At 57.3% G+C, this 12,064-nt stretch overlaps 1 protein-coding gene across 1 annotated transcript; it reads left to right on the forward strand.

Annotated features, from left to right (window-relative positions):
* Positions 1-213: 213 nt before the first annotated feature.
* NCLIV_034080 (conserved hypothetical protein) lies at positions 214-11,259 on the forward strand (the record flags this gene model as incomplete). Its single annotated transcript, XM_003883604.1, has 15 exons — positions 214-467; positions 774-2,344; positions 2,966-3,099; positions 3,425-3,841; positions 4,338-4,417; positions 4,846-5,098; positions 5,617-5,992; positions 6,574-6,875; positions 7,426-7,650; positions 8,086-8,181; positions 8,707-8,793; positions 9,487-9,630; positions 10,289-10,345; positions 10,723-10,818; positions 11,203-11,259. 15 exons carry the CDS (start codon positions 214-216, stop codon positions 11,257-11,259), a joined length of 4,149 nt encoding a protein of 1,382 aa, XP_003883653.1.
* Between the last annotated feature and the right edge of the window lie 805 nt (positions 11,260-12,064).

Consider the following 12,064-nt stretch of genomic DNA (forward strand, 5'->3'; position numbering starts at 1 on the left):
CTCTACGACTTTCTCGCCGTTTCTCTCATGAAACGGCCGCGTTGTTTTCGGGTGTTTTTTTTGCGTGTGAGCCGCCCGACCTCTTCTGGCGTCTCCGTGTCGCTTTCAAAGTCGGCCGCACCGCTGAAACACGCCTTTGCGGAATCGACAGAAACGCGTAGATGGCGATTCCCTGAGCGGCTACTCCTGTAACTCGGTGACACGAGAGTGGCCATGGCGCGAATAAACGAAGTCGAGCCTGCGCCGTTCTCCGGTGTTGAGCGAGGGCCGCAAGAGAAGAAGCAAACACTTGCATTTCCAGAGGAGACACACGACAGCGAGAGACCAGGAGTTCAAGGTAGCAGTGGAAGAACGGAAAATGGTGCAGAGACGCGAAGCACAAACAAGGCAACTCCCGCCAATGGCCTTCCGTTGACGGACCAGCCCCACGCGGCCAATCCCCTTGCCTACGTTCTCGAGAGACGCAAGTATGCAGCCGATTCGTCGCGAGTGTCGCCTCTGTTCTCTCGGCGCTGCCAGTGCTGTCTTTACTCTTTTTCACGAGACAGGCAGGGCCTTCGTCGTCTCTCTCGGGGGCCGTTGTTTCGTTGTCTTTCTTCACACCTGAGGTGACTTTGGGCAGGGCGCGGCGGGTTTCAGGATCGCTGCTCCGCTGTATCCGGAGATAAGCCGTCCACCGAAATGGGGACTGCGTCTGGCCAGAGAGAGCGACATCGCCAGGAATAATCCAAGCTGGGATGGGCTTTCTGTGCTTCCTGTGGTTGTGCGATCAGACATTGCTCTCTTCAGGCGCTGCATTCCTCGCTGGCATCCTCGTGTTCGTCGCTGCAAGAGCAGCTTCTGACGTACCTTCAGACGAACTACGCGGAGATATCCTCGATTGCCTCTGAGTTGGAAGACGCCGACGGCGAGCTCCGCCCGCTACTGACCCCCCTCTCCGAGTACAAGCTTCGCGCCCAGACGCTTTTCGCCCAACTCAACGCCCAGCGGGCCTCGCTCCAGTTTCTTCTCCAGCAGAAGCAGCGGGCGCTCAGCAGAAGAAGACATCTGCGACTCGTTAGTCAGGCGTACCGCAGTTTCCGTGTCACCGCAGCGGACTTGCGTTCGCTTCTCGGTTCCTCTAGCTGCCCAAATGGTGGTTTTTCGAAGGCGCTCCACAGTGGAGGGACCGCGGAGTCGCCCTCGGCGTCCGACGCGCTCCCGGCCTTGGCTGCCTCGGAGACAAGGGCGCGTGCCGCGTCGCGAGACGCCGGCAAAGAGGAGACAGCAGAGGCGGGCAAGCGACGGGAGATCGCGGCAGCTCGAGGCCGTTTCTTCGATTCGGTCGAACGCCTGAGGCAGACTCTGGAGGAGGCGCCGAGCCTCAGTTCCGGAGACACCCACGGGGAAGGCGAGGCTGCCGCAGGAGACCTTGCTCTCGCGGCGTCCGAGCGGGCGCGCGTGGCGACGCAGGCGGCACAGGCGGCGCAGGCGTCGGGCGAAGAAGGCGCGAACTCTTTCTTTGACGGCGACGCGTGTCTGAGCGCGTGGCGGCGGGAACAGCCGCTGCCGCTTCTCCCTATGCGCGACGGCCTGCTGAGGCGTTTCGTAGGTCTCGAAACGGCCGCTCGAGAACTGAAAAGACTCGAGGAGTGCCTTCTCGGCGCTTTGCCCTTCTTCAACGAGACGCGCAAGGATTCACCGTCGCAGGATTCGGCAGCCTCGCCTGAAGGTTTGAGCTGCCCCGGAGAAGGCGAAACGTGGATCTGCCTGGAGGCGGTCGAATCGCGCATGCGCCATCTGCTGCGGTCCGCCGAGTCCCCAGCACCGAGTTCGTCGGCTGACGCGCCGCTGGCCTCGTTGCCTTCTGGAGGGCGCGGGCCGTCTGAGGCTCTCGAGCCCGCAGCCCTGGGCAGCGAAGACTTTTGCGATCCGCCCGAGGCGCCAGGCGAGAGAAGCGACTCCGCGGAAGGCGATGCAGGTCCGTCCTTTGCGCTGCCTGTCGGCCTCGCCGACCTCGCGAGGGCCGTGCAGCGGCTGCGGACTGCCATGCATGCGCGCCTTCTGCGGGAACTCCGCGATTTGCTCCGGTCGCTTTGCCTGTCGGCGATTGAGGCGCGAAAGCTTCTCAGCAAGTCGGAAGAGGCCTGTGGAAGCCCTCGCGGTGTTTCGTTTCCCCCAGGCGGATCCGGAAACGCGACGGGGAGCGGTGCGCAGGCGGAAGACGCACGGTCGGCAAGGGTCGCCGCTCTGTTGCACGGTCAATCCCACATTGAAGAAGAATGGTGCCTCGCTCTCGAGCACCTCGTCAGACCTCTCCTGGAGGGGACAGGAGTCGATTCGACAACGGCAGCGAGGGAACAAGGTGAGACAAGAGGAGCAGAAGCACAAGATATCCACTCACGGAGCGGCAGAAAGAACTTCAAATGGAAAAGTGGAGATTCTCGGGCGCCGTTGCGTCTCTTTGCGACTCCTGCCTTCGCCAGAAACCCAGTCATGAGCGTGGCCCTGGCGACAAAGAAGGGGGGAGGCTGTTTGTCCCCGGCTGGCTTCGTGGCTGTGTTGCCTCTTTGATCTTTTCGCGTTCGTGCCTGACGCAGGCGGTGAGTCCGCAGCGCTGTGCATCTGCTTTGTCGACTGAAGAAGCGCGAGGCGCCGAACCTCGCAAAGTGGCGTTCCGAGTTACCCTGACGCACTCAGGATGCTTACCCAGACCCTTAGCATCAGGGCGAAAGAGACATGTTTACACCGGCATGTATCTGTCGAATGCATGGGTACATATATATATATATATATATATATATATATATATATATGCAAAAACACGTATACATGTGGGGACGCTTGTCGGCGGATCTGTGCCGTTTTCACACAGCTGCCTTGGTGCACGAGATGACAGTTCCTGCATGCACCCCGGCGCGCGTGTCTACATTGTTCGACAAGGGTCGGCGCCTTCGTGTTTGTCTGGGTTCACTGCTGACTTCAGTTGAAGATCTGTTTCGCCAGTTCTTCGTCGACGCCTTGGTCGCCGACGCTCTCGCGGCGTCGCAGCAGCTCCGCGGCCCTTCTGGCGACCGCCGCCCAGTTGCCGACGCAGCCCCAGGCAGGCGGGAAGCGCAAGTGAGGAGCCGAACGAGGGATACGGACTCGCGTGTGATGGGTTCCTTCTCGTGGGCGTCGGATTTCAAGCACCGGCTTGTCTGCGCTGCGGATTCGTCTGCTCGCTCCGTTTCCGGCCTCTCTCCTCGACATGTCCCCATTCCATTCACCCTTCGCCTCACGATCGCGGTCCCCTTGCTGACCCCGCTGGGCGCTTGCTGGCTTTTGTGCATGCACGGCTGTCCCGGCCTCTGTTTCCTTCCTTCATTTGTTCCCTGCAGTGCCGTTTTCGCTGCCCTACCTTTCGTGGTTGGCCTCCCGATGTGGCTCCTGTGTCTTGTCTCAGGCGTATCGAGCGTTCCTCCGGGCGCTCGCCGCGACCCTCGTGGCGCCGCCCGATGTCTTTCTCTGGCTGGCCGGGAGGCTCACGCATCGCAGGCACGCGCAGCGGCCTTGCGCGGCGCTCGTCGACTCGGCGTTTCCTCCGCGAGTCCGATCTGGCCCGCCTGCGACGAAAGCCCCCAAGGCCCAGCTGGAAGCTCGCCGCAAAGGAGACGACCTCGCTCCATACTGCGGAGAGAACGCCAGGGAGACAGCCTGCTGCTGTTGCTGCGAGACGCGGGAGCCTGAAGAAGCCGGGGAAGCATCCGAGAGCGAGGAAACAAACGGAGACAGAGCGAAGGACCAAGAGGCCGACGCGACACGGACAAAGCCGGACAAGCTGTGGCTGCTTTCCGATGTCCTCGCAGTCCACGTTCTCCAGGTAGGCGCACACAGGGTCCACCGACGGGGGCAACAGAGAGAGAGAGAGGCGCACGTGCGGGAGGCGGAAATGGCAGCGCGCAGCGAGAGGCAGAATAGTTCGAGGTTACAGTGGAAACGGCCAGCAGCCAGGCCCAGCCAGAGAGAGACGCGTCTGGTGAAGGCGACAGGTCGGAAGTGAACCCAGAGAAAAGGCAGAGACAGTCGAAGCAGGGAGGGGTGGGGAGAGCGCAGCAGATATGCGACCCCAGCACAGAGCCTCGCTGACGACGAGCCGGGCGGGCATGGGGACAGGTCATCAGGAGCTCTTTTGGTTTCGCCACCACTCGGGCTTTGCTTTCTCTGGGTGCCATTCTCCTTGGGTATATCGCCAGGTGGCGTCTGCTTTTTCTGGCGTTTCGCTCCTCGGCCTGCCGCCGTTCGTGTCTCTAGGCCGTCCTTCCCTGCACCGTTGGCCTCTCCCACACATCCCCACGTTCTCTGCCTTTCCTGCGTAGGCCATTGAGACAACTTTCAGCCGCCTCTTCAAACCCGCGTTCAAGGACGTGTGCCTCTCAGTCTACGTCGATACGCTCGAGTAAGGCGCGTGTGAACCACAAACGGTTTCGCCACGCGTTTGGTACGTGTGGATATGCAGCTCTAGTGCAGATCTGAATGCATGCATACGACTCGGTATGTTTCGGCTTTGCTTGCACTCCAGCGCCGTGGTCATGTCCTGCCTGTACCGTGGTGTCCTGGGTTTGTTCCCCAGGCGTGTTCGTGTCTCGAGAGTCAGTGAAATCCTCCCTGTCTGTGGTCCAGCGTGCGCCTCGTTACCGTTCGGCTCTGGTGCGCCCCGCGTTCCTCAGAGAACTCGGCTTCGTTGGCTGTGGAGGAACCGTTCACATTTTTGTTTCTGCCTCTCTTGAAAAGGTGTCGACCGAGACTTCCTTCCCTCGTCTGTGGCTGTCAACTCGCGTTCCACATCGCGCCTTCCCGCGTTTTTGCCCCGCTCCTGTCCCTCAGTTTCTTCTCGTCTCTGGAGGCACTGATGGCCCCTTGCGAGCGCGCGAGGTTCCAGCGGTTGCCCGCTGTCAAGGCCTTTTCAGCCAGGCGGTCGTCTCTCCTTCTCTGGGCGACAATCTTCGAAGGCCAGCACCTCGAACTCCTCCAGAGCCAGCTTCGCGAAGATCAACGAGCCGACGAGAAGCGCAAAGCAGGCGACGCCGACCCGCGAGGCGGCCTCGCCGGCTACAAAAAGATTCCCTACCGAGACCAGGTATCCGGCGACTGTCGTCTCGCCCGCATGCATCGAGGGCGCTTCTTTGTCACCGACGGCCGGCGGGCCCTCGCCGCTCCGTCCCGCAAACAAGATGCGAGGGGAACACGGAGACGGCGCGCGGAAGAACAGCGACGCACGCGTACATGTGGTTGTGGGAACGTGGGAGATCCGTGGGGATCACGCGAGTCGAGGAAACCTAAGGGAAAGAGAAAACCGTCACACCTAACCAGGGGTTCGAGTAGAGGAAGACGGGTGGAAAAGGGCTGTTTTGAGACTGATGCACACAGGCGATGGAAATCAGCGAGTTTTGCCGGTGGGGGCCCGCGCGTGTGGAATCACAGGGCCACATCGCGGCAGGCAAACCGTTCCGCAGTCGAATCGTCTCTGACACATTTCGGAAGGCGACCGACGGACGTTTCACAGAATGCAAAACTGAACGCATTAGCTTTCATCGAGAACGGTTCTTCTCTACCTACCCCGTTGCCTTCTTCTGGACCTGCGTTTTCCCGTCTCAGGTTTTCTGGTTTCCCTCCACCGTGCTGCTCCTGCGTCTCCTCCGTTGCCGATTCAACGTGGATCGTCCCCCTGCCTGCCAGTCTCCGCCCGCTCTCGCCGACGACGGTTCGCGGCTGTCCTCGGGTCCATCGGCGCTGCCGTCGGGAGCCTGTGCGGGGTCTCCTGCCTCGCCTGAGGATGCGTCGGCGCTTCAGTTTGCGTCTCTCGTGGACATGCAGCGCGCATCGCGTCTCTTTGCTTCGCAGTTTTTGCCGCAGTCGCTCGCCTTCTTCGTGGCTTCGCTTTCGGCGTTTGCGCGCGGACTGCCTTCCATCGCACGAGGCGACGGCAGCGCCACGCCAGGCCAGCAAACCACCCATTCCGGCCTCTCAGCAGGTCAGCATGCACAGGCGTATGCCTCTGTTCTCGGTTCGGACCTGTTAAAGAACGCAGCAGCTTCGTCGTTCCGGCGGTTACACAGAAACAAGCCGTGCGCGTTTCTGTCGCTGCGTCGAGAAGACGCACAAGCGAACGCGCAGTAGCACGCTCGTGTGAAGCCTAGGGGCCACCCACACTCCCCTTCGCCGCACGGCGTCCGCCACAGAAACGGTCGACGCAGTCCACATACCGAATCATAGAGTATGCTCCTTCCACTGGAATCCGCATCTTCGCGCTCACATCTGTAACTCCTGCGGCGTTTCCTGCTCCGCCTCTACCTCTCTGCATCTGTGTGTGTGTGTGTTTGTGGGTGTACGCATGTACCTCTCTGTATCTCTACGGCATCGCATGTACTATCTATCTATCTATATGTATATGTTTACAAGGAGATCGTTGGTGCGCCTCTACAGTCGCGGTTATCTCCTATTGTATATGTATGAATATGTATTTATGTGGAGCTTTCCGTGCGTTCGTTCCTTCGGACGCCCGCTGCTCCGAGGGGGTGACTTTTGCCTTCGGCGCCTGCTCTGTCTGTTCAGGATCGGCAACGCCTGAGGGTTTGGAAGTCTCCCGCGGAGGTTCTGCGCCCTCGTCGGCGGTATGGACGCGCGCTCTGCTGCTCATCGCTGATGTGCTGGCGTTATGGCAATCGATTCGTCCGTCGCCGGAGCCTCCGACGCTAGTTCTCGCTTGCTCGGAGTCCTCGCTGTCTTCATCCGCTTCGTCCTCCGTGGGTCCGGCTCCTGTCTCGCCTCGGCGCGTGCGTCTCGATTTTCCTCCCCTCCCTGAAACGCAGGAGGCGCCGGCGAATCTGGAGCTGCGGCTCGGCCCCGTGTTTCAGGTGCGAGAGAAAAACTCAATTCAGCTGCTACCCAGCGCCACTGCCCGCCGGTGGTCGAGACGCTCTGGTGGTAGATCCGCGGCTCTTGCGCGATGCGGGGAGGCGGTCTCTGCTGGGGCTGCATGGTGGCAGTCTTACCTGAAGGTCGAGTGCGTGGCGACTAACAGAGGTGTTCGACGCAGCCATGCTTTGCGGAAACCGTGCTTTCTCTCTACTCCGGACCCACCGCCCAAACTAGATCACAGTGCGTAGAAACTGGTCGAGAAACGGCGAGACACAGCGGCATAGATAGATAAATAGATAGATAGATATAGATAGATATAGATATAGATAGATAGATAGATAGATAGATAGATAGATAGATAGATAGATAGATAGATAGATAGAGAGAGAGAGAGAGAGATAGATAGAGAGATAGATAGAGAGATAGAGAGAGAGATAGAGAGAGAGATAGAGAGAGAGATAGTGAATTTGTCGTTTTCCAAGCACCGCACGCGACTTCGTGCAATCTCTTCTTCCCTTGCATTTTTTGGTCTTTTCGTGTGCTCAGGCCGCCCTATGGGAGGTACACCGAGGCGTCGAGGCTTCGCTGCCTGTGGGGCAGTGCTGTCTCTGCGTTCGTGCTGAAGAGGCGACTGCGTCGCGGTTGGTCGCCTGTCCGCGGCGCAAAGAGGAAGAGCGAGGGAAGATTGAAGAAGGCAACGCCCTGATGGCCACGCTGTGGGACATTTTCCAGTGTGGGGTTGACACACTGTCGACTGCACGTGCGCGACTGGTGAGAGCGAAACAAATCTCTGCATGCGAGGAGACGCATGAGCCTTCCTGGGAAGCAAAGGCAAGGGTTCTCCGCATGCATCGCCAGAGTAAATGGACGACGATCTGTAGGTTTCGCGGTCTTCCGCATGTCGCGACTGCGCGGCCGACCTTCTCTCTGTATCTCTCTACGGAGAGGTGTGCGGAAACGAGTGTGCGGACATGCGTTGACGTCTTTCCCCTAGGCACATGCAATCGCCTGCTTGGTTCTGTATCGTGTGCACGCATGCACAAGTGTCTAAGATCTTCACCTACAGTGTAATGTATGTAGCCATCATTTGCTTCTCGAACTGTGTCTCTTCAAGCTGGGATTTTTTTCTGCGGCTCTGTCGCATTCTCATTCTTGAGTGTGGAGGCGCTGCCTGGTGCTTCACGGACACTGTGTCGCGGTTTGCAGGAACAACAGATTTTGTCGCACGTGCAGATGATCTGCAAAGGCAGTCTCCTACCTCTTCGAAGCATTCCGGCGGCGTACCGAATGACGCAGAAACAAGTGAGTTCAGCCTACGCCTCTCCAGGTGCGGAGGACTTCAGGCGACGCCTTGGGCCGAGTAAGCCTGCTCGGTGTCGAAACCGGACTGCGCCTGCAAAACGTGCATCACCGCTCGCGCCAAGGGGAAACCGCCCTCTTGCCTGATCCGCTCAGATGGTACTCCACGGTGAACAGTTTGCCACAACGGTGTCGTCTGGCGTCTGGGATCTTCCCTATCGAGTGATGGATGCACTGAGCATTCGCACGTCCCCTCATATATATATATATATATATATATATATATATATATTTGTATGAATGTGTGTACCCTGTTGGGGGGAACGGGCACTGAGTGTGTATGTAGCACTTGACAAAATGGGTGTACATGTGTTTGCATTCATGTAGATCCACACATGTACGTGTCCTCCGCCACGCGTACTGGTTGAAGTCCCTAAACCCGCCGTCTTCTCTGCTCGGTCTGGGCTCCTCGACTGCGTCTCGCCATTCTTCCGGTTTCTTGCCTCCTGTGTCACTCTGTTTCTTCAGGCGCCACGGAGTGCGTCGCCTTATGTGGATCGGGTGCTGCAGCCTCTCCTCCTCTTCCGTGCATCGGTCGACGCCGTGGTGCCTGGTGTAAGATTTGCCTTCGGTGAAGCTGAGGGGGAACCTGACACGCGGCGTGCGCTCTTCGGCACATTCCGCACGCGATGCGAAGACGGCCTGTCCCCTTCAAACCACGCCCATGATCCAATCTAAGATATGCAACATATATATGTATATATATACATATTATATGCGATGTAGACAGGCAGATATGTCGATAGATCTGTATGCATATGCGCATATTCGGGCATCCACGTCGGACTGTGTGCCCACACATTCAAGGACACAACGAGGGACCACTGTGGGGATGTATGTGTACGTTCAGGCCGCAGCTGGGGACAGGCGCCTCGTGTATACATATATCGACAAATATCTATATCTATATATATAAATATGTGTAGACATATATGAATTAATACACTTCAACATGTGACGATATCCGCCCGCATCATCACATGGGTCGCCGGATGGTATGCACAACGGACAAGTAGCGTGCTTACCATTGCTGGTCTGTAGCCATTGGTTGTTTGTGTGCCTTTCATGGATTCGAGCTTGTATAAAGCGCACATTCAAAGCTATGTAAATGCCTACGTAGCTGTATCTACGAAACGCTCGACGCTTGTGTTGAACAGTGTTTTCTGTGTCGAGGACGCTAAATTCCAACAGCACAGAACAAGGCAGATAAAAGGTAATATGGCGTGCATGTTCTCCGTGTTTGAACAGGACGTAGGGCGGAGTATCCTCCGACGCGTCGCCGTGACGGTCAGTTCGCTGTGGGCAGAAGAAGTTGAGCAGCTTCTGCATACAGAAGAACAAAAGGAGAGCGCTCTTCAAAGACTCCAGCGCAGCAGCGCGAGTGCGCACAAGGTAACGCAAACCGAGGGAAAGGCAGCCGAGAGCTGGGCGTCTCACAGTGCACGCATGCTGCCATCTCTGTGGTTGCGTCTCTCTCTCTGTGAATACCTCTGTATGTGTGTATCTAGGCACCTGTCTTCATGCTGTCGCATCGCGAGGCGCAGAAAACGACTGTGTCTGTAGTAGAACACGACCGCGTGCCGACGAACCATTCATACACAAAGAAACCTACTTATGGCCAGCATCCTCAGCGAAAGGGGTCTTCACTCATGTGGAGGGTTAAGCAAGTTCTCTTTATATATATATATATATATATATTTATATTTGAACACACAGAGAGGTCTAAAAACCTGATGTAACATGAACAGCCAGCTGCACGGTGCATGTGTTTTTGTTTGCCTGGAAGTAGATTTGTTTGGGGTACGTCTGCATGTTCACGCACCTCGGAATAGCTCTGGAGCGTAGCATTCCGGCCACAGCACTGATCTTCTTGGCGGCCCTTTCGTCGCACTCCGCGCGAACGCGTTCACACGCGTACAAGGCTGCGTATCTACTAAACCCTTTGTTTTTGATTGTGTGCATTCTCCGTGTGCACGCAACGGACTGCGCGCCGCCGTGGTTAAACTGCTGTCTTCCTGACGCGCTGTTTTCCACGGTGTCTCTACCGCAGAGCGCAGGGAGTGGCAGCTTGACTGATTTCCAGAAAATGAAACTGCAGCTCTTCCTCGTGAGTCTGGGAGACACCGCCTACGAACGCCAGCCTCTGCTGGTGAACCTAAGATGAGTGTGTCTCTCTAGCTATTTATATATATGTTTATATATATGTGTATATATATGTATATATATATATATATGTATATGTATATCCATGTACTAGCGTTTGAACAGAACAAGCGTGGAAGAAAATGAGGACGAAGGGACTGGAGAAGCAGCGGCAAGGTACTGGGGCGTCGAGCGCAAGGCGGGGTGTAGGAAAGAAACGGAGAGGAAAATGGACAGGAGTGAGACTACGAAAGTGGTTGGGCGACTCCGGACAGACGGACTTGCGACGAGTGCCGATTCATCTTTCCGACTTTTGACCTTTTTCTTCATCTCTCTGCTCAGGATGGACAGACTCTGGGAGAGACGCTTCTCCAGCGAGTTGCAGAAGAACCGTCTGGCTCTCGTTTGCTGCGCCCGCACTTTGCTCTTCTCGACAAGGTTCGCCAGAGGCAAAAAGTGCTGAAAATGAAACCGGTTTCGACACAGAGCGAATGCGTCTTGTTTGCCGAGGCCAAGGGGAGAGGCTCACTGTAGCAGCAGCCACTGCGTGTGTGGGGACGGCGCCTCGGAGTCGAAGAAGCGAGCAAAAGGGGAAAGGCCATGACCCGACTTCTTTCGCGTACGACGGCGTTTCTTCCTCTTGGCTGCCTCCCTTTTCTGTCGTCGTCTCCCGACCCGAACAGTGGGCGGTTCTGCGCTGTCGAGAGCCGCGTTCGGGAATCGCGGGTGGATCCCAGCCCGAAATCCGCAGACATTCTGTCTCCTGCAACGTGACATTTTGCATGCGGCCGTTTCTCTGGTGTGTTGGGTTGATGTTTGCAGCTAGGCGATAGTTCGCAGAAGACTCACGACGCCGTTGTCTCTGAGCAGAGAGGCTGACAGGTTCGACGAGGAGCCTGGAAATCTGAAAATCCAAGAACACACGATCCGCTGGCGATGGAGAAGAGGCGGAGACAAGGCGATGCAAAGGGAAGGACAGCAAGCGGAGAGGAAGAGAAAAAATGCTCTGTCCAGCATCGCGCTGCGAAGGGACACCGGGGACGGGAGGTTCTCATGTGCGTTTTCTCGGTCTTTGCATTTCCTCTGTTTAGACACCCCGACTCTGCATCCTTTCACTGCGGCAGACGCCGGGCGAAGAGTGGCGGGGGAAACAGCCGCGGGAGCGGAAGCAAGCAACAAACGCGGGCCTCTGTCCTTCTCTCTGGTGGCATCGCGTGCCCTAAACTTTGCCGCAAATGTGGCAACCGCGACACTCCTCCGGCTCGCTCTGTTCTCAACAGAGGCGCAAGCAGTTGCTCGAGGGGGCGAAGGCGGCTTAACGCAGTGAGCTGGTTTCCCGCCTCGGGTGAGGCTCACGAGCGTACGCGTTCTGGCAGCTGGAAGTGTTGGATTTCAATATTCTACTACATTTAGGGTATTCCGCACCGGTTACGTTCGAGGGGGAATATATGGATTACTGTTATCACTCGTAAGATGTCAGACTGTACGCAGGATCGTTCCAGTGCAATCTGCCGTTGAGTTTTTTGCGAGTAGGAGCAGGCCCGATTTCGCAGGATGCGATTTCTCATGGCAGAAGTCGAGCTGTTCCGCTATGCACATCTACCAGGTTTCAGGCAGGTGCATGAGTGTTTGACACCACCTGCAGCGGGTCAGGACGCGTTTCCAGCTGGTGAGGCGCGAAAAC

Source organism: Neospora caninum, chromosome VIII, assembly GCF_000208865.1.
Source record: "Neospora caninum Liverpool complete genome, chromosome VIII".
Classification (NCBI taxonomy): Eukaryota; Apicomplexa; class Conoidasida; order Eucoccidiorida; family Sarcocystidae; genus Neospora; species Neospora caninum.